Source organism: Mustela erminea, chromosome 6 (genome assembly GCF_009829155.1).
Source record: "Mustela erminea isolate mMusErm1 chromosome 6, mMusErm1.Pri, whole genome shotgun sequence".
In the NCBI taxonomy this organism is placed as follows: Eukaryota; Metazoa; Chordata; class Mammalia; order Carnivora; family Mustelidae; genus Mustela; species Mustela erminea.
The window spans coordinates 117,496,547-117,518,004 of NC_045619.1; the positions used below are offsets into that span (position 1 = coordinate 117,496,547).

A 21,458-nucleotide genomic window follows, 5' to 3' on the forward strand; every position below is an offset into this window, starting at 1 on the left:
TTGTAGAAGGGGATCCTTCTAATCGCTTTGGTGTGCACTTTGAGTACCTCCTATAGTCCTTTGAGGTTAGTCTCCAGGCAAAGAAAACCCTCTCCCAGGGTAAATCCCCGTACCACCCACTGTGAAACCAGCTGTTCCTCATTCTGCCCAGATGCCCCACAGTCCCCTTCCAGCTCTTCATTTTGCCGCTGACCTTCGCTCCCACCTTTTCCAGGTGGATCCACACAGACCAAAGGATCCATCCTAACTCATCCCGGCGCTGTCTTTGTTCCCCATCTAGTCCCATTACACGGAATGGATGATTGGGTATTTGTGAATGAATGAATGAACAAGAGGGACACAGATAAAATGGGCGATGAATTGTTTCCTGATTGACTCATTGGCATGCGCTCAAAAATGCATAAGGGAAGTAACAAATTGTGCTACGGTTTTCCTATTGAAGTTTATTTTTTCTAACTTATTTACATTTGAAATTAGTTTGAAAAGGCTTTTTGGTGAAACAGGGCTCCATACATGCTGTTTGCACAGGCTTTCCTCATGTACATTTTATGTCCAATTATTCCGTAAAGCAGTTTCCTTGAGCCCTGTCAGGGATAGTCTTGCCTTCTTCAGCTTCCAGCTGGACCTTAACTTAAATAGGCTGCCCTCACAAAGAACCTGCCAAAAACAGTGAAACTCTTTAGGAAAACCTGTGCTTAGCAGATTAACAAGAAAAGGACTCTTGTTATTTCTTAGCAAATTATTGTTTTTAAAAATCAAGACTATGGCTCTTTGCTGCCCCAGCTTGTGTACAAATCTGGCACTGAATAAAATAAAACCCCCCTCCATGAGGCCCCAAGGTGGGTCAGTGGATTAAGCCTGTGCCTTAGACTCAGATCTTGATCTCAGGGTCCTGGGATTGAGCCCCTTGTTGGGCTCCTTGCTCATGGGGCTCTCTGCCTCTCCCTCTGCCCCTTCCCACTGCTCAGCATGTGTGTGTGTGTGTGTGTGTATGTGTGTGTGTGTGTAGGTCTCTCTAAAAAAAAAAAAAATCAAATCTTCAAAATAAAATAAATTCTCCCAGTTCATGCCCACTAGAAACCTAAACTATCTAAAATTGTTCCTGTAGTTTGAAAGAGTTTAGGTTTCATTCATAAATGCAGAGGGTTTTCAGCTGCCTTACCCAATAAAAAAGAGCAGATGAAGCCACCTTAGTCTTGCTTCTTCAGGAACAGAGAAAAACAACTTGGAAAGATCCAGTCTTTTTTTTATTTTTATTTTTTTTTAAGGAGGCTGCCTGGGTTGGAGAAGTCATGCAAGAAATCCTGTGTCAGAGCACAAGCATCCCCCTTATTTCTACTCCACAATGCCCTTCATTACACGTGCCTGTGTTAGATGGTGTTCTAGATCTGAGAAATCTCTCGTGCCATGAAGTCAGGGGATGGTGGGTTTTCCAGAAGAGGGATGCAAGAGTCCACGTATCCTGAGTTTCAAAGGATACCTTTCTACTTTGGCAAAGAGCTAACTGAATCAAAGAAACTGATTGAACACACTTAAATAAGATATGAAACACATTTGTTAGCTGCGACCCTCAGTTTTCCTGAAAACAGTAATCGACCACTGTCTTCCTCTATGAAACCAACAGCTCTGCACGCAGAACTAACCACATACCAGCAAGTATCTTATCCTCGTGTCATGATTTGGAGAACAAGCGATAGAAAAGATTAGGATAGCTTGTTAAGAAAACATTTTCCCCAGACACCTTGATTTGTTCTGTTTTCTCTTGAAGAGCTCAAGCCAACGGCTACTTCATAGGTTGATCCTCTTTCCTTTCACCAGCCGCACTCGAAATCTAAACACATCCTGGAAATAAAACCAAGCACAGTCAGTGGATGGAACACAGGGATCTGTTCAGCATGAGACAAAGTATATTTCTAGCATCTACCAACAGCTAAATGGAAAAACTCTGCACAGTAGTCCTATCAACTGGTAAAGAAACCATATTCTAAGACTCCAAATAATGTACTTGCCCACATGTAGAATAGTGTTGACCAAACTAAGAGAGCAAGTCCCCAGAAGGTCAGCCTGTGTTATTTGGCACTGCTGTTGACCACAGGTGTCTTCAACTGGCTGAACACAGTGTTTGGTCACAACAGTCCACACTGCCCCTTGTCCTGCGTTCCTTTAGACACTGTCCCATTTACAGTGATCTGTCCTACGTGCAAGTGATGTCATGAGTTATGGATTGATTTGGGGTTTTTTTCCTTTGTTCTTAATAAAACAATTCAGACTGGGGCGCCTGGGTGGCTCACTGGGTTAAAGCCTCTGCCTTCGGCTCAAGTCATGATCTCAGGTCCTGTGATCGAGCCCCCCCGTCAGGCTCTCTGCTTGGCAAGAGCCTGCTTCCTCCTCTCTCTCTCCACCTGCCTCTCTGCCTGCTTGTGATCTCTCTCTGTGTCAAATAAATAAATTAAATTTAAAAAAATAAAACAATTCAGACTTTTTGCTTCTTGTTTATTTTTGAGCGAACAGCTAGGTCAGGTGGAAGAAACGGTTTTGGAATTGGATCTGACTGTCACTTACATCACTCAGGCCAACCTCTTGGACTTTTCACTTTCTCACTAAGAGCGCGGAGTGAGGGGTTCCTGGGTGGCTCAGTCAGTTAAGTGTCCGACTCAGGTCATGATTTCAGGGTGCTGGGTTCGAGCCCTGTCTTGGGCTCCTCGCTCAGTGAGGAGTCTGCTGGAGATTAATTCCCCTTCTCTCCTCTCCCCCCGGCTTGCGTGCACTCTCTCTCGCTCAAATAAATAAAGAGATCTTAAAAAAGAAAGAGAGAGAAAGACCGATGCACTGGGATTTGGTGAAGAAAGTAAGACTAGAAATATGAAAGAGCTCTTATAACTCACAAAGAACTATGTAGCAGAAATTAATATCATTATTCTAAGTAAAGCTGAGGAACTATATCTGCAAGACTAACATTTTCAAATAAATACAGGTGGGTCACTTGGGTGGCTTAGTCCATTAAGCATCCGTCTTTTGATCAGGTCATGATCTCAAGGTTCTGGGATCCAGCCCCCCAGTAAGCTCCCCACTCAGCAGGGAGTATGCTTCTCCCTCTCCCTTTGCCTGCCGTTCTTCCTGCTCGCTCTCTCTCTCTCTCAAATAAATGAAATAAATACAGAAGGCAATGACTTACCACAACCTGACAAACCACAAACATAATATATGCTTTTTTTTTCTGCTTTAAAATTCAGAGTGTTGCACGGAAGCCCCACTTGACAAAATATGATGCACTTTAAGCACTGGACCAAGGGAGGAGCACAGAGGGTCTACCATCTACGGTGTGAAATGAGAGCCTTTGCAGATGTGGGATAGAGTCATAGATGCTAAAGGGAGAAGGGGCAAGGGAGAAGTCAGATTCTTAAGCTGGGAAGGAGTTTCAGAAGATGACTCCTAATGGCCGGTAGCTTAGTGCTGGTGTATGGTACTCTTCAGAGTACTGGAAGGCCCAGAGTTATCATGACGCTCGGTCTCCTTGGGGGTCTCCCCATAGGAAATGCATGCATTTATGATGAATGCAAATTAAAACATAAGGTCAGCTTCTTGGTTCAGCGGCTAAAATGGACTTCATTCACAAAGAAAATATGTTTATTTTTGCGTTGACTACAGTTTGTCTGGTGACCATCATCATCAGCTTTGAATGTTCTAGTTACAAAGAATTTACAAGTGATGTGTATTAAGTAGAAAGGCTACGAAATAATGTCTCTATCCCCCACAGATAATCATCAGTGGTTTCTGAAGTCCGCTCCATGAAACTCCAGATGCCAACTGACCCAAACAAAACCTGCTTAGGAATGGCTTTCTGGGAGTCTCCCTGGATTTGTAGATACGTCAATACTCTGCTCTATACAAATAAAGGAGGCCTATGGGTGAGAGCCCAAGCCTCTAACTTTCCTTCTGTGCGTTCAAGAAGGTAGCCTTCGTCCTTCACTTGCTCTCCTCCAGATCTGTTTTCTGTTTCCACCTGTCCATCCTGGAACAGAATAGCCTGCGTACCACAGGGTGGCCAAAGTCATAAAAAAGCACGGGGTGCTCAGATGCCCCAGCTGGGGAAGTGCGTACAAGCTGAAATTCCACTATAATTCTTAGTGGGTCTCAGCAATGCTTCTGCAAGGCGCTCTAAACAAAGCATGTTACACTTCTAAATTACAACAGGTATGAGAGTTGTTAAGCATCTGAAGAAAAGAAGACAAAAAAAGTCTTAACCTATCATCTCAGAAAAGCATACCTGCAGCCTGGCATCATCTGGAATTCCAAATAATTTTTTTCCTATCCGTAAATAATCCCTCTCAGTGATTTCTTGACTGGTGCCTTTCACATCAATGTAGTGGCAGTCCGCACCGGCGAAATGGCAGGTAATTGCCTGTGCAGAGTGACAGGGTTAATACTGAAAAAACCCCATTCCATTAAAACCAACAACCGAACAGGAACACTTCTTTTAGAAAGTCAGCAATTTCACTCAGTGTTTGATTTCTAGAATGTTCCATGCTGTTCTGTATTAGTCTCTTCAGGGTTCAGTATCTCTTTTTCCCCAGGTACAGTTTAAGTCTGACTGAGAAATACAAGAGGTTTTTAGCTCCCTGCGATACTTGTTTTTTAAAAAGGGCGGGGAACATAACGACATGAGTAAGAGGACTTTAACTTTTCAACATGTCAATTTTCTAGTGTGTGGATGTCCTCAAGTCCTAAACAGGAATGTGTTCCAGGGTTCTTCACCATTTTCTTAGTCATGAAAGTTAGTTACTCAGTTGAGTTTGTGGTGGGTTGTCATTTCAATGGCTAAGTATCATGAAAACAAACAAACAACAACCCACAAAAATACCTTGCAAAGGACAATAATATACACACCACCCCTCTGAAATAAAATGGACACTTTGAGTCCAATAGCATCACATACTTTCCCCATCTTCTTTCTGTCTGAAGGTAAGATGGAGGTTACTTAGTTCTCCCCATTCTTGAAAAACTTACAAGCTAATCTAAACTCACTTTCCTAGTTTCAGGTTAGTTCTCTTGAGGCGACTGCCTACTAAAGGGACTGCCCGCTTTGCCCAGAACATCAAATTTCGATGCAGTGGAGTCACAAACTCCATTTCTCCCAGAAGCCCTCATACCATGCCAAAGAGGAGTGACATCTGAGGCCAAAGAGGAAAAGGGCACACCCATGTACATGTGTTTTTGCATTTTTTTTAAGGGAAACCGGGAAACCAACCCTTAACCTCAGGGAGACAGCGGTAGTTGGTGTGAAAAACTGGAAGGTTTCACTCAGCCCCACAAAACGCCCCAATATTTAGTATGGAGAGCCATGTTATATGGGGAAATGGAAGTCCACAGTACTGTCAGATCTGCTGAATTTTTTGGAAGCGAGAAATCTGGGACTATGAGAAATTTGTCAGTTTTAAATCATTAGGTGTTTAAAACATTCTGAAGCGAAAAACAAATTGTGGGACTCAGGTATGAAATATATGGCTGCCTGTGAAATCTAAGGTCTGGGCAGCCAATTCAGAACGTTTGCATAGAGTTGATCATGGTTTTCCAAATAACAAAGCTCTTATAAACCTTCCTCTTATGTGGTTACTATGAGCTATATACATTCCAGATTTTATGAGTTTTATATGCCAGCCATTGTTTCTGCCTCCAAAAGCACAGGCTATGGGCTCCCAAGTATGATGTTCTTCTTCTGAAGCAATTCTATGATTGTTCATAATTCACTATCAGCAGGATTACGATCCTGAGCTCACCTGGTTTCTTACTGATATGAACCAAAAAGCATGAGGTAGCAAATAGATTTCCTGGTAAATAAACCAGACTAAACGCCAGTTTAGTTCAATGTCACAAATCTCATAGTTTCACGTATCTTGACATTTTTGTTTCTAATGTATTCATCTTTGGAAAGTACAGTGATGGGAATGCATACCTTCCGGTATCCTTGAGTTCTGTTCCAACCAGATCCATGGATGAGCAAAGGATGAAAGAAAACAGTGTCTCCCTTCTCCATCACAAGATGTACTCGGGGGCAGTTTTCATCATAGTCCTGAATCCCGTAGAACATCATGTTAACTCCTCCCTAGAACACATAAGAGAAATAAGACTATATTTGGGGAACCCAATGATTAAGAATTTTGTCAATGACTCATTAAGAAAAGCAAAGTTTTCATAAGTTCTGCAAAGAGAAAAACATAAAAAGATTCTTCAAAGCAACTGTAAGTATACAAAAACTTCTCAGACATCTGGTTGTAAAAATCATGGATTTGGGGACCCAAATGAAGAATATGAAATTTCCACTTATCCTTCATTACCGAATTATAAATGAAGATCTAGACCAACTTTGCATTTTGCAGTTAACACGGGAGATCCCCTTTCCAGCATGAATCTGTAATCACACTTTCCCCACATGATATTCTTCTCCCCCGTAACATTCTTCTATTATTCAGGAGTACCTCTGGGAAGCAAACTGTTTTCTCAAGCCAGAAGAGAGAAAATGTTCAAGTCTCCTCAGCTCAGAAAGCACTCATGTCACAACCAGAGTAAAGAAAGAATAGTAAATTACAACACTGTGCTTTTTTAGAACTACTTCCAATGTTAGCTATTGCTTTAAGTAATGGTTATGGGGGGAGCACAGTATCCCAGTCCCCTTCATAGGACTGTCCCACATTCTTCTGGGGGAAGGATTCTTTCCTGCTGGACTGTGTTGGGCCTTTCATCCAGTGCACTTCTCTCCTGGCTAGGTGGACATGTAACCTATGCAAAGTCAATCTGAACTCCCACTGTCATCACTTTGTATCTGAACAGAGGATTGATCAAAGGCATTGGTCATGGTCAAAGTTCAACTGCCCCCACCAAGTGCCCCATCCTGACTTCCCACTGACACACTCCCACTTTCCTGCTTACCAGAGCCAGCCAGCCTTTCCATGGACTCAGCATGTGCCTGCCACCCTCCAAGACACACTCTTTGGCTTTAGTCAGACGCAGCCCACTTCTGTTGCCTGCAACAAACTTTCCCTAAGCCTCAACTCAGTTTTTCCATAAACCTCAACAGTTTATGAATCTCACAATTTCAGATGTTTGTATCAGAATCCAGACTCAAAGATTTATACTTGACACTAATCCTCAGTGTAAGAATTCTAACTAATTGAGACAGAAGTCCTGAAAGCCATATTCTTTAATTCCTACCAAAAAACCACATGCATTCTTCCCACCTGAACAACACGTGCTCTTCTGGGGTTTTCAGACTTTATTGTCTTTTTTTTTTTTTAAAGATTTTATTTATTTATTTGACAGACAGAGATCACAAGTAGGCAGAGAATCAGGCAGAGAGTGAGGAAGAAGCAGGCTCCCAGCTAAGCAGAGAGCCCGATGCAGGGCTCTATCCCAGGACCCTGGGACCATTATCTGAGCCGAAGGCAGAGGCTTTAACACACTGAGCCACCCAGGCGCCCTGAGACTTTACTGTCTGGGTCCTACAACACTCATTGTCTCCTCACTCTTTTCTCTGCCTCTGGACTCCTCACTTCCAGTACCTCCTGCTCTAGATCTCAAGATTATCATTTTTGATGAGCCGATTTGATCTCACCATTCATGGGCTCAAAAGCATTCAATAGTTCAATCAATAAACCATGCAACAGGCAGGCAATGGAATACTACTCATCCTTTCCCAGAGCCTTCGCTGGTCTCTCTAGCAGGAAGGAGATGATTCCTCCCTCGTCTTTCTCCTAAGATCTAACATCAGTGGGTAAGAATTACTGATAAGAATTCTTGATTCCTGATTAGAATTAGAAACTACTGATAAGGATTAGCTGACACATGCATCTGGAGTTGTGGGTGTTTATGTCTGACCTCTGCAATGAAGCTTGATGATTTTAGATCCTATATAGCGCCTACCAGAGTTCCCCACATTGGTCAGCGTTCCAAAACTTCTTGAAAGTAAGATGATTATTCTACATGACATGGTTGATTTTCCCCTGATCCTGGTTGCAAAACCGAAAACAATGTTTTGCTAAGAAAGGAAACTCCATCTCATTGTTAAAGTTCTGTATGGAATCTGATGTAAAATTAAAACAATAGGGCGTGTGGGTAGCTCAGTGGTTTAAGCCTCTGCCTTTGGCTCAGGTCATGGTCTAAGGGTCCTGGGATCAAACCCCGCCTTGGGCTCTCTGCTCAGTGGGGAGCCTGCTCCCCCTTCTCTCTCTGCTTGCCTCTCTACCTACTTGTGATGTCTCTCTCTCTGTCAAATAAATAAATAAAATCTTCAAAAATAAATAAATAAAAATAAAATCAGAACAATAAATATTCTGGTTAAGATTTATCTGCTAGGGCACCTTGGTGGCTCAGGGAGTCAGGTATCAGACTCTGGATTTTGGGATCAGCTTATGATCTCAGGGTCACAAAATCAAGCTGCATGTTGAGCTAGTGTTCACCAGAGTCTACATGTCCGTGTTCCTCCCCCTCTGACTCTCTCAGCCCGCACCACCTCTCACAACTATCACAAGCAAATATCACGAGTTGTCTCCCTTTATCCCTGTCTCTCTCTGTGTTTGACTAAAATAAATAAATGAATAAAATCCTAAAAAAGAAAAGGAGGGAGGAAGGAAGTGACGGGAGGAAGGAAGGAAGGAAGGAAAAAGAAAAGGAAGGAAGGAAGGGATTTATACCTCCCACTTGGGATAACCATGTGGCTTCAGGTCACCTTTGTGACTGCCCGGGAGCACACACAGGCAGCCATTGTTCCGGTCGATGTGCTCCATGGCTGTCCAAGCACCAACTATGTTATTGCTGGGCCTGATGGGGAAATAGTGCAGATCCTGGTGCAAGGGGTGGCGGGATGTCTTCTTGCCTGAAACAGAACCTGCTGTTAAACCACACTTGAACCTCAGAATTCATCTCCTCTGCCTGAAAACCAGATCAGTGTCTATCCCTTCAGAACCCAAAGAAGTGAAACCACACTACAGACAATCAGCCTGGAGAGATAAGCACCAAACTGGAATATCAAATCGACAGGGTGACTCCAGATCCTACACTTTTTTTCTGGGTTTCTGACAGCCAGGGATTCACACCATTCTCTACCAACTCATAACATGTTATGATCTCTATTGTGCTTTATTCCATTGTAACTCTGGTTTGGGCACAAGCCTAGCGCTCAAAGAAAAGTTTGGTCAACTGAAGAGAGTAACCAAATTTGAAGTTCCCTGTTAGCCCTCTAAGTGGCTGATACAAACACTATCGAGTAACTAAATTAATAAAAGGCTTCCAAGAAGATCTTCACAGAACTAAGAGCACTTGGTGAACAGTCATTATGTAGAATCAGAGATCACAGAACCACATTTACATGGTTCCCTGTTTTGCAGTCTGAACTTGATACTGTTCCCCTACGCCAAACCCCAATGTCTCTAAGCAAGACATCCAGGGTAGGAGAGATTTCATGGTGCTACACTACAGGCTAGTCACATAAAACTCTCCTGGCCTCAAAAGTGGAAAACAATAAAGAATTCTGAAGGACCAATTTATTACTGCTAGTAGAGTAGAATTTCTCAGCATGGACCAAGAGCTGTTGGCTTAAAAAAATGCAGATTCTTGGGGGTGCCTGGGTAGCTCAGTCAGTTAAGCATCTCTTGATTTCAGCTCAGGTCTTGATCTCAGGGTTATGAGTTCAAGTCCCGGGTTGGGCTCCACGCGGGGCATTTAGCCTACTTTAAAAAAAAATTATTTTTTAGTGCAGATTCCTGGGTTTTAGCTTCCAAATCAGTTTCTCTGGGAGTGAGATCCTAGGAGCTATATTTTAGCAAGCACAAGACATTTTAAGTCAAGTGATATATGTGATTTATAAGAAAGCTTTAATTTTGAAGATAATAATATCTTCAATCAGGAGGACAGAATTCACACCATCATTGGTGAGAATAGTTAACAAAGCTTAGGGACGATAATTATAATAATAAAAGCCTATGGTTTATGTGCAGTCATGTTTATTAAACCAAACTTTTGAGCAGCAAGCCAGTCAGTTGTCCAGAAATCCAACAATAACCTTAGTCATTGTTAACATCTGAAATCGTTCTTCTACCTCACTATTGTTATGATGTATGCTATTTTATGACAAATAAAAGGACATATATATTTAGTTATCCAAATTTAGCAGTTACACACGGAGCTAGAGTTAGAACACCTTAAACTCTCTCTTTTCCTTTTTTTTTGGGGGGGGGCTTCTCCATAACAAATAAGAGCCCTTTACCAGTATCTGGAGGTTTGTTTATCAGCATTGTATGCAGGGTCATAATATCAGGTCCAGTGAAGCACTCCACATATTTCAGAATCTAAGGGAAAAGAAGAAAAAAAGTTTGATAAGAAATCCAATGCACAAAAGTGGCACAAAGTACAACTATCTATACAAGAGCCAAGACGCCTTCATTCAGCACTTGGTAGGAGCGCCTGAGTCGCTCAGTCAGTGAAGCTTCCAACTCTTGATTTCTGCTCAGGTCACGATCGCACAGTCACAGGATCAAGCCCTGCACTGGGCCCTTTGTTCAGTGGGGAGTTGACTTGAGATTCTATCCCTCTGCCCTTCCCCTCCAAATAAATAAATATATATATATATATATATATATATATATATATATATATATATATACCACTTAGTATTTCACAACATTGCAAACTAAGCTTGAAAGCAGGAAAAACGTGTAACAGTAAGTCTGCAAGACTCTGAATTAAACAGGCTTTTCCAAGCCAGTTGGAACCCTAACCACTTTTTCTACATGGGAGGCATGTGGGGACGCCTGTGTGGCTCAGTGTGTTAAAGCCTCTGCCTTTGGTTCAGGTCATGATCCCAGGGTCCTGGGATCGAGCCCCGCATCCGACTCTCTGCTCAGCGGGAAGCCTGCTTCTCTTCCTCTCTCTGCCTGCCTCTCTGCCTACTTATCATCTCTGTCTGTCAAATAAATAAATAAATGAAAAAATCTAAGAAAAGAGAGAGAGAGAGAGAGAAGCATGTGTTTCTCTGAGAAATCAACTGGAAAGGGCAGAGATAAACCTTCCTTCAACTGGAACTGTCCATAGTTGCCCAGCGAACAGGCAGCTTCCTCTCCACCCCCAACAAGACTCTTCATAAGGAGGGACCATGAGGGGCGCCCTGCTGGCTCAGTAGGTAGAGCATGCAACTCTTGAGCTGGGGTTTGTGAGTTCAAGCCCCACGGTGAGCATAGAGCCTACTTAAGAAAAAAACAAGGGACCATGAGAGGACCCAACATGTGCAACGGCCATGTGTAGCCCAGAGGAAAAGAGAAGGGCAACTGGGGTGCTACCTCTTTACCTCTAACCCACCGAGGGAGGGGTACATGCAGAAAGGAGTCGGCGGTGTATGCCGACTACCTGCAGGGGGCTTTATGCATCAGCCCACCTAAACCACACAGCGATTCCTGAAAAGTAATGCCTCCATGGATGAATAATCCTTTAAAGTGAACACCCCAATAAATAAGCCCATAGATAATAAACTGCCCAAGTTTGCGGGGCCAATTCAATGAGAAAGATGGTACTGAATCTCCAATTCTGTCTGACTCCAAAAAATGAAGCATGTTCTACTGCTTTCTCATTGTTTGATCCTGTGTAGAAGGAATATTGGCAACTTGAGCAGGAAATGCTTAAAATGAAACCAAAAATCCTAGAAGGCAGGCCTCCTACTTGTTTGTTTATAAAGCGTGTCAACTTTTGCAATTTCCTTAGCCAGTATTTTCTTTCTTTCCTTTTTAAATAATCCCTAATCCCACCATGGGGCTCAAACACAGGACCTTGAGATCAAGGATCTCATGGTCCCACAACTAAGCCAGCCAGGTGACTCTGACCAGTATTTTCTAAATCTCAGTGACCTTCAAGAGCCATTTTACCATTTCTATCATACTTTACAGAGGTGTCCAATATAGTTAGCCAACAATTTTTCCAAACTAACTTACATCTTATCCTGATTAATAATATTCCTGAGGTTGGATGTGCTGGGTATTTTTTCCAATACACATTAAAATAAATACCTAACTACTAAAATCGGGACCACCTCCTAAAAATCATTGCATGAACCAGCAAGTGCATGGTTCAGATTTTAGAGCGGTGGGAAACCTGGATGTCCCGGTCATGCTAACTCTACCCTGTGCTGCCACTAACGTCAAGATTTTCCTCCTTGGTGGATGCACACAACTTCCATTTCCATAGCAGGACTTGAGGCTGGGAAGTCATATCCCCTCCTGTCCCCCACCCAAGGGGCTGGACTTCATAGCTCGCTTACCTGTACACAGAGTTTTTTATGAGGCAAATTTTCTTTATTTTTAAAATTATTTTAAATGTGGTTTTTTAAAAGATTTTATTTATTTGTCATATTATTTGCCAGAACAAGAAAGAAAGCAGTAGGTAGAGGGAGGAGAGGGCTCCCTACTGAGCAAGGAGCCTGATGTAGGACTCCATCCCAGGACACAGGGATCCTCACCTGAGCCCAAGGCAGGTACTTAACCAACTAAGTCACCCAGGTATCCCATTTAAAAAAAGATTTTTTTTTAAAGTTTTAAGTAACCTCCACAACCAGCCTGGGGTTCGAACTCACAACCCAAAGACCAAGAGCCACATGCTTGGGCCACTTGGGTGGCTCAGTCGGCTAAGCAATTGAGCCTTGGTTTCAGCTCAGGTCATGATGCCAGGGTCCAGAGATCCCGCCCTATGTTAGGTTCTGTGCTCAGCAGGGAGTATGCTTGAGATTTTCTCTTTCCCTCTCCCTCTGACCCTCCTACTCCTCCTACCCTCTCTCTAAAATAAACACGTAAATCTTTAAAAAAAAAAAAAACAAAAAGTAGCATGCTCTACCAATGGAGCCAGCCAGGTGCCCCCATTGGGCAAATTCTCTAATAGCACTTGGGGTTATAATTTCCAGCATGTACTATATGCAATGTGTCCTTTAAAGCCATTCTAAATAAATTGTTCATTATCTGTGATACATTTATGCAATGGGATGTTACGCAATAGTTTAAAAGTATGATATAGATTAACATATAAGTGATATAGAAGGATGTGTAAGATCTACTATAAGTGTAGAAACTACACTTGTAAAGTGGACAACCAGTATGTTCCCATGTGACACAAAAGGTGGGGGTAGACAGATGCACCTGCATAGCCATGACAGACTTCTACTTGAAGACACCAGAAAGCTTGGTGTGAGTGGGGCTGGAGGGTGGGAGACTTTCCTTTTCATCTTATGCCCTTCTGTACCATGTGGATGTCTTTGTAAGTCTGAACTACTCTTAAAGAATATTGATTTTTTTAAAAATGAGTTTAAATCTGAACACAAACTTAAACCTCTACTGACCAGTTCATAAGACAAAAAGAAACAATAAATGGATGTCCAGTGAATAGGATCTGCAATGTCCCTCCTGTTGATATGCCCATATCCACAGTGAGAGAGGCTCCGTCTCTAAGGCAGAATTCCTGCCCTTCGCAAAAAAGAATGATGACCAGACTCCAGAAGAGGGTTCTCCATCTGCCCCCGACTGACATTTGGAGCTCGTAAGTCATCATTTGGGGAGGCGACTATTCTGCACTGGAACTATTCTGTAGTTCTGGGACTATTCTGTAGGATCTCTGGGCTCCATTAGCAGCTCACCCACCCACCATGCCCACGTCTACCCTAACAGAAGCACACGGTCCCCACCGTGTGCCAAGCCAACACACTCCAGGCACCGCCAAATGTCCACCTCCATTTGAGAACCACTGCTCACCAGCCACAAAACAGAGGGGCCAGATAAAGTGTAAGCAATTCTAGAGGCAAGCATGTAGGTGCATTATTCACTTAAAGAAAAAGAATCCACAGGAAAGTTCTCGAACCTCAGGGAGAGTGCAGTATCTGAAGAGTTCCTCATCTTCTTGGAAATCTTGGATCTTTGAAACCATCTTTTCACTTGGAATAAATTCTGATTTTGCAATGCTTACATCTCTCATTATCTTCACTCCCTGTGGTTTCACCTCCCCTTTGCAGATTCTTTCAAACTCGTTCCTAGAAAATTAAATTGGCAGATGATGTCGTGACTGCAGGCTCCAGGCACCTGTCTGGCCAGTTCTGTGGAAAGAGTCTCAGAGATAGAGCAGGGGGGTGTCTCTGCACCAGACTGACCTCCAGGTCAGGCTGAGTAGTTCTGAGGATGGAGAGAGAAAATGACCAGCGCAGCAGCCCCTGTCTCCTCACTGTGAGGCCGGAGCTCACTGCGGGGACTCCCCTATTCCTTAGCCTAACAGAACAGTGAGGAACCCTCTGTGATGTGGTGTACCTGAGTAATAACGGCAAATAACTTCTCTCACGCTTACCATGGGCCAGGCCCCGTTCAAAGGCATCTGTGTGTACTTCACCTTATCCAGACTTCACAACAACACTGGGGCGTAAATACAATTAACATCCCCATTGTACAGGTGTGAAAACAGAGGAGTAGAAAGTACGTTGCTCCAGGACACACAACAGGAAGTAGTCTGGCTAAGATGAAAGGCAGCCAGTCTGGCTCCAGAGCTCATGTCCCTAACCGCTTCCCAATAAGCCAATCACCGAAAAATACCTGAACACACACGCTAATCCTACTCACATTCCCACTGCAAACACAACATAGTTTTGTACAACAACGAAGGGTTACTGTACCGAAAGCGTTCAATATCAGCATCAGACACCAAATTTCTAATGACGAGAAACCCATTTTCTTCATAAAACTTTCTCTGTTCTAGGCTTAGAACATTATTATCCCGAGTATACCTAAAGGAGAAAAAGGAATTACAAATAAGTATAAGTGAAAAATCACCATCCAACAACATGTATCCAGAGCCTGAGAAATGTTCATACTCTTCCACCAAGCATTTCTACTTTTATTTACTCTAAGAAAATAATCTGAAATTTCTTTTTTAAACAAGTCTAGAGGGGAGGGTATCTATTTTTTTTAAGTAATCTCTATACCCAATGTGGGGCTTGAACTCACAAACCAGAAGTCAAGAGTCACATGCTCTTCCCACTGAGCCAGGCAGGCCCCTAATCTGAACATTTTTAAAAGGTTTAAATCTAAAATGGTAACTACTACTGTTAAGAAAAAATAGAAGAATAATGAATTATATCTGCTAAATGGGATAGGACACAGGCCTTAGAAATGAAGAGCTTGGCGCCCCTGGGGGGCTCAGTCAGTTAAGCGTGGACTGGTTATTTCAGCTCAGGTCATGATCTCATAGGTCTGAGATCGAGCCCCCAAATGGTCTATGGGTTCCGTGGAGAGACTGCTTGAGAGTCCCTCCCTCAGCCTCTCCCCCAACTTGCAATGTGTGCACTTTCTCTCTTAAATAAATAAGTCTTCTAAGAAAATGAAGAACATATAACAGCATGTACAGACTTACTATAATAAAATATACTTAGATTTGTGTAAAACCAAGACACAGGGTACCTGGGTGGCTCAGTTGGTCGAGCATCTGCCTTTGGCTCAGGTCATGATCCCAGGGTCTTGGGATCAAATCCTGCATCGGACTCCCTACTCATCAGTGAATCTGCTTTTCCCTCTGCCCCTCCCCCTGCTCCTGATCTCTCATGCGCGTCTGGTCTCTCTCTCTCTCTCAAATAAATAAATAAGATCTTAAAAAAGGTACTTGAAAAAAATGCAAATAAATTTTAAAAACACAGTTTTTAAGTGATTGCTTCTATGTAATGGAATGTGAATGATTTTTCTTAATTCCTTTTCTTCTCTTTCAAATTTGTTCGATAATGACTACGTATGGTTGTTCAGGTAGGAGACAAATTCAATAGATTTTATACTTTAAATTGTCTAGATCATATCTTCTCAGAAGAAATCAAAGTGACAAAATCCAAGTAAGTGCATAGCATAACGCAAACTCAGATCACCCAGTCCATTCTTCCAGATTGGAAATGTGGCTCTATGAGAATACTCCATGGAGATCGATGTCTTCCCCTACAAAGGTAATTTAAGAAAAACCAAAGACACTAGCTAATACAGCAACAGGACCACAAGCCATAGGCTAACTTAAATGAGGTATAACATTTCTGAATTTGAACGAAATCAGATTATACACCTCTGATATTTTTCCTCTTTCTGAAGTTTAAAATACATATAAATTACAGTCATCTTCAAATTTTTTCCTAGTTCTAATTAGAACTTCTCCTGGCAACACATGATTTGTATAATGAATTTATTTTTAAGAATTTATTTATCCTAGGGCGCCTGGGTGGCTCAGTGGGTTAAAGCCTCTGCCTTCGGCTCAGGTCAAGATCCTAGAGTCCTGGGATCGAGTCCCACATCGGGCTCTCTGCTCCGTGGGGAGCCTGCTTCCTCCTCTTTCTCTGCCTGCCTTCCTCTCTGCCTACTTGTGATCTCTGTCTGTCAAATAAATAAATAAAATCTTTTTTTAAAAAAAAGAAAAGAATTTATTCTCTGTAGAGATAGGAAGAGAGAGGGGGGGCAGGGGCAGGGGCAGGAGCAGAAGGAGAGGGTGAAGCAGATTTCCTGCTGAGCACAGAGCCTGACCCATGACTGATCGATCCCACAGCCCATGAGATCATGACCTAAGCCAAAATCAAGAGTTGGATGCTTAGCCCAGTAGCCACCCAGGTGCCCCTGTGTAATGAATTTTCACCAGACAACATGAGATGTGTTTTATATCTTAATTACCACTAGGAAATGCTTTATACACATTGTATGGTTACTAATGACAATTCGATCTACTTACTGGAATTGTGGAGGATGGAAACTGTCAGGAGAAACAGCTCCTGAAGTGGAGTGAGCTACCTAGGTAGTGAATTAAGGCAAATAAAATGAAATTGAGGAGTCAACTTTTTCTCGAAACAACAGTCTGCCCTGAATTAGCTCTCACCAGGGAAGACTGGGTTACACACATAGCTGCGGACAGGCAGGCACGGTTGCTTACATTGTCTCATTTCACAGAGCCCAGAGGAGGGGCTGGAAGTCCCAAGACCTTTATCACCATCCCTGCTGCCCAGAGCAGGAGAATGAGACTCACAGGGCTCAGTAACTGGGTCCCAGATCATCCAGCAGAAAATGCCTCAGGCCAGACTCGACCCATACTCTTGACTTCATAGCTTCCACTGATTTTTTCCACTTACTATTCCCTCCACTAAACTGCCAAGGAAATAAAAATTATAAGGTTTAAATCTAGCAGTACGAAGAAATGTGCTCTTCCAAAGAGAAATTGAATTTAGTGGGAATCCATTCTGAAATACAAGAAACAAACGGTTTGGCTTGTTACTCTTCAAAAAAAAAAAAAATTTCTATTAAATAAACAGTGGCTAGGCTTTAAAGTATGAGCCACATAGTTTATATAATTTTAACTTTTTAGTATAATTTTTAGTATAATTTTAACTATCTTAAGATAGAGCTAGAAATTCTTTCTAGTTTTCTATCCAGAGAACGACAGCAAATTTACTTAGCCTCTTCTAATTTTTTCATTGTTTCTTTAGCTTAAGGAGGAGTGTAAGAATGTCATTATTCTTAAACATGTTATTTTTGTCTTGTCTTTATGTAACTGGGGACAGTATAATCCTGTTTTCCTAGGCAAAGAGTTAATGACCTCTGTCAGCTACTAGCAAGATGTGGTGGCCAGAAGGCAGTATTTCAGTCCGCAATTCTTCTCCTTCCGTTGTAGGTTCTGGTGGTGCTGACTGCTTTCCTCGGAGAGTTTTTTCAATGATGTGGAAATGTTTCATGTCCTTAATATATAATGTTAGTAAACATGATAAAAATGGGTGCAAAAAACTATCTATACAGGATTGCTGTAATTATGTAAATGCACAGAAAAGAAACAGACCAAAACATTGACGAATAATGATCTGTGAGAGTTGTAATTATAGGTCATATTTGTTTTTTTCTCGATGCATCTCTGCATTAAAGATGCATTGTGCTTTATGCTTTAAAAGCCCTGCCCTATGCCAGAACCCACATCTCTCTAGAACCAGTTAAGGCTGGGAAGAGACGGCCACGTGATTTGCATGATTGTTTTCAAGCCCCAACCACACGCAGGTTCACTGACTGTTTTGGCAGAGTTGTCCAATACCAGAGCCCCTGGCCTCATCTGTCTATTTAAATCGAAGAGAATAAAGGGGCGCTCAGGTGGCTCAGTGGGTGAAAGCCTCTGCCTTTGGCTCAGGTCATGATCCCGGGGTTCTGGGATTGAGCCCTGTATCGGGTCTCTGCTCCACACAGAGCCTGCTTCCTCCTCTCTCTCTGCCTGCCTCCCTGCCTACTTGGGATCTCTGTCTGTCAAATAAATAAATAGAATCTTTTAAAAAAGAGAGAGAGAGAGAGAGAAGAAAAGAAAAAGGAGAATGAAAAGGAAAACTTCCCCTAGCCATATTTCAAGTGCTCAATGGCCACATGGGGATCCTAGCAATGGATCTGGATAGTGCTGGTGTAGAACATCTCCACCATGGCTGAAGGTTGACAGGATAGTGCTCTTCTAGGAAACACAGATGAAAAAGCAGCTCTAAACTCAACACTATTAGAGAAGCACCAACAGGATCCCAATATATTTTTTTAAATTACTATTATTTTTTAAGTAGGCTCACTGCCCAGCATGCAGCCCAATGCAGGGCTAGAAGTCACAACCCTGAGATCAAGAGCTGAGCAAGAATCAAGAGAGGTGTCAGAGACTGAGCCACCTAGGCACCCCAGAATTTTCATAGTAGTCACAGACTGGACCTAGAAACCTTCATTCTGGTTCCAGTTATCTCCAGTCCCCACACGTTGGTGGTTCTCACCGGTGGGCATGTATCAGAAACAAGTGAGAACAGATTGCTGGGCCCCACTCCGGAGTATGGGGAGTCCACATGAGCCTGGGAATCCGCATGTCTAACAAGTTTCCAGGGGAAGTTGTTGCTGGTCCTGGGAACACACTTTGTCAACCCCTGGTTTCGGTAATTAAATGTCTTTGGTAATTCGGTAATTAAATGTCTCCTGGCCTCGGTTTCTGTGTTTTCACTGGTCAAATGAGATTACATAATTGCCTTGATCTGCGACGGCATTTTAGGTGGGCAGTGGTTCTGCTACATCGTGGCCGGAAGTAAAAGTAAAATAAAAGTAAAAAGAGACATTCGTAGAAGCATTTTTAGGAAAGAGTTCATGATCCTGCTCACAGCAAAACACAGCCTAACACCATCACAGTGTCCTCTTCGCCCCCAAAGTACCGCCTGAAAGAGAACACTTAATCGGAGCAGGAGAAACAAGTCCATAAAGCATCTGACGTCCGTGTCCCGTAGTGACATTTTCCGGGATCCGACACGGGTGGCGCACACATCGCCTCCGAGAGTAACTCCGAAAGAACAACCGGGAGACATCGTATCCACTCCTGGCGGAGCAGCTCGCACAGCTCTCCTCAAGGAAAGAAGAGCCCGAGGGTGCGGGCCGGTGCCTCCCTCCCTCCCCGCGCCCCAGTGCGCTGCAGCCTGAGTGTCCACCGGCCCGCCCACCCCCGGTGCTCCAGGCAGCCCTGCGCCCCAGTTTAGGAGCCACTGGGACTGGGCTTCGCGCGCCTCGGACTCTGGGCGGTCGGATGACGCGCGGCCAAGTGCAGAAAACGCCACACTAGCTGAGAGCAGGCCCTCAGGAAGAACTGCCATTCTCCCGGGCAAGGCAGGAAAACAGGTCCCAGGAGGGCCGCGAAGCCTGGGGCGGCGCCACAGCAGCCCCTGAGGCCGGCACTGTCACGCGGCCGCCCAGCGAGCAGGCCGGGCCCCCGGCTGGGAGCTTGGGGCTACCCGCACTGGGAACCCTCCTGCCCCGGCTCCCCTGCCTGCCTCCCCGCCCCTGGGCGCCCGGAACAGCTGACACCAACGCCGGGACGCGGGCGCGCAGGAAGGGGCAGAGTCCGCTGGGCGGCTGAGCCCTGGAGGCCACCACACTTGCAGCCCGAGCCCCGCGCACCACAAAGGATACACCGACGCCGGCCGAGCGCTGGCCGAGGTGTCCCAGCACGACGCGCAGGCGGGTGCCTGCATGGGACTGGTTCATGGCTCCCGCGAGGAGACGAGTCAGCCGGGCCTCAGTCTTCACTCGGGGCGGCGGGAGGGGCCGAAGGGCCAGGCCGAGCGCTCGGAACTCCGGGGATTCCGCCTTGTGCGGGGGTGCACGGGGCCTCAGGGTCCACGCACTGGGCCACCGACCGGAGCGGACCTCCTGTCCGCGCTTGCAGCCCCTCCACGATCACAGAGATCCTGCCGCACAAATCAGGGAAACTGGTTTTGAAGGGCTTAGCAACCCGGTGAAGGTCGCCCAATGAGAAATGAGCCAAACATGACCCACCTTCCCAAACTGTCAGTCTAGGTTATCCCATGTGTCGGTCTCTCTGCTGCCAAAGTAGCAGTTCAGATTTCAGCCCTGGAAGTAACCTGCTGTTCAGAAAACGCGGTTTATTTACTGGGAATCCAGTGTGAAATGTTAGAAACATGTGACGTGCTGTTCAAAAAATGCGTTTAAATTGTTGGGAATCCAGTGTGAAATATTAGAAACATACCGGCTTTCATTGAAAAGGAAAAATATGTACATGAAATAAATGACTTTGTGAAACGCGTCTGATCCTCATAGTCTAGTATTATTTTAAATTTCGTTAAGAACTACAAGTTCTAGGGGCGCCTGGGTGGTTCGGTGGGTTAAATCCTCTGCCTTCAGCTCTGCTGTTGTTCCCAAGGTCCTTGGATAGAGCACTGCATCAGGCTCTCTGCTCCGCAGGGAGCCTGCTGCCTCCTCTCTCTCTCTTTCTCTCTCTCTCTCTGCCTGTCTTTCTGCCTACTTGTGATCTCTGGCTCATATAAATAAAATCTAAAAAAAAAAAAAGAGAGAGAGAGAGAGAGAACTACAAGTTCCTTTTCTTTCTTTCTTTTTTTCTAAGTTTATTTGAATAATCTCTACACCCAACATGGTGGTCAAATTCATGACTCCAGCGTGAGGAGGTATGAGGTCTACCAAACATGCCAGCCAGACGCTTCCTCCTTCTTCCCTTCCTTTCTCCTCCCTTCCCTTCTCTCTCTCCCCCTCCCTCCCTTCTTTCCTTCCTTTCCTCCATCTTCCCTCCCTTCCCTACCCCTTCTTCCTTCTTCCGCTCATTTTTTTTCTTTTCTCTCTTCCTTTTCTTTCCTTTTCTTTCTTTCTTTCTTTCTTTCTTTCTTTCTTTCTTTCTTTCTTTCTTTTTCTTTCTTTCTCTGTCTCTGTCTCTTTTTCTTCTTTTTCCAACAGTGTAAATACTTCAGGGACAAGTATACAGGATTCCAGCCATCATCATCAAGGTCATAAACATCCATCACCTCTCTAAGTTCCGTCCCACACTTTTGCCCTCGTTATTTCGTGTGTGTGCGTGTGTGTGTGTGTGGTAAGGACACAGCCATAAGATCTACTCCCTTAGCAAATTTTCAGTAAATAATG

At 43.9% G+C, this 21,458-nt stretch overlaps 1 protein-coding gene across 1 annotated transcript; it reads right to left on the bottom strand.

Moving 5' to 3' along the window:
* Positions 1-1,628: 1,628 nt before the first annotated feature.
* LOC116594258 (phytanoyl-CoA dioxygenase, peroxisomal-like) lies at positions 1,629-20,243 on the bottom strand. Its single transcript, XM_032349429.1, has 9 exons — positions 19,977-20,243; positions 16,759-16,817; positions 14,681-14,791; positions 13,882-14,050; positions 10,259-10,340; positions 8,688-8,869; positions 5,954-6,103; positions 4,268-4,402; positions 1,629-1,842 (listed from the first exon to the last, which is right to left on the bottom strand). Exons 1-9 carry the CDS (start codon positions 20,049-20,051, stop codon positions 1,789-1,791), a joined length of 1,017 nt encoding a protein of 338 aa, XP_032205320.1. The 5' UTR covers positions 20,052-20,243; the 3' UTR covers positions 1,629-1,788.
* Between the last annotated feature and the right edge of the window lie 1,215 nt (positions 20,244-21,458).

Bases quoted from the DNA above. Each gene is read 5' to 3' on its own strand.
- LOC116594258 (XM_032349429.1), bottom strand. From the start codon at position 20,051: ATGAACCAGTCCCATGCAGGCACCCGCCTGCGCGTCGTGCTGGGACAC. The intron at 8,870-10,258 runs GTAAAGGGCTCT...GTTCTGTTTCAG, and splicing joins AAACAAACCTCCAGATACTG to GCAAGAAGACATCCCGCCAC. The intron at 4,403-5,953 runs GTATGCATTCCC...CACTCTGCACAG, and splicing joins GAACTCAAGGATACCGGAAG to GCAATTACCTGCCATTTCGC.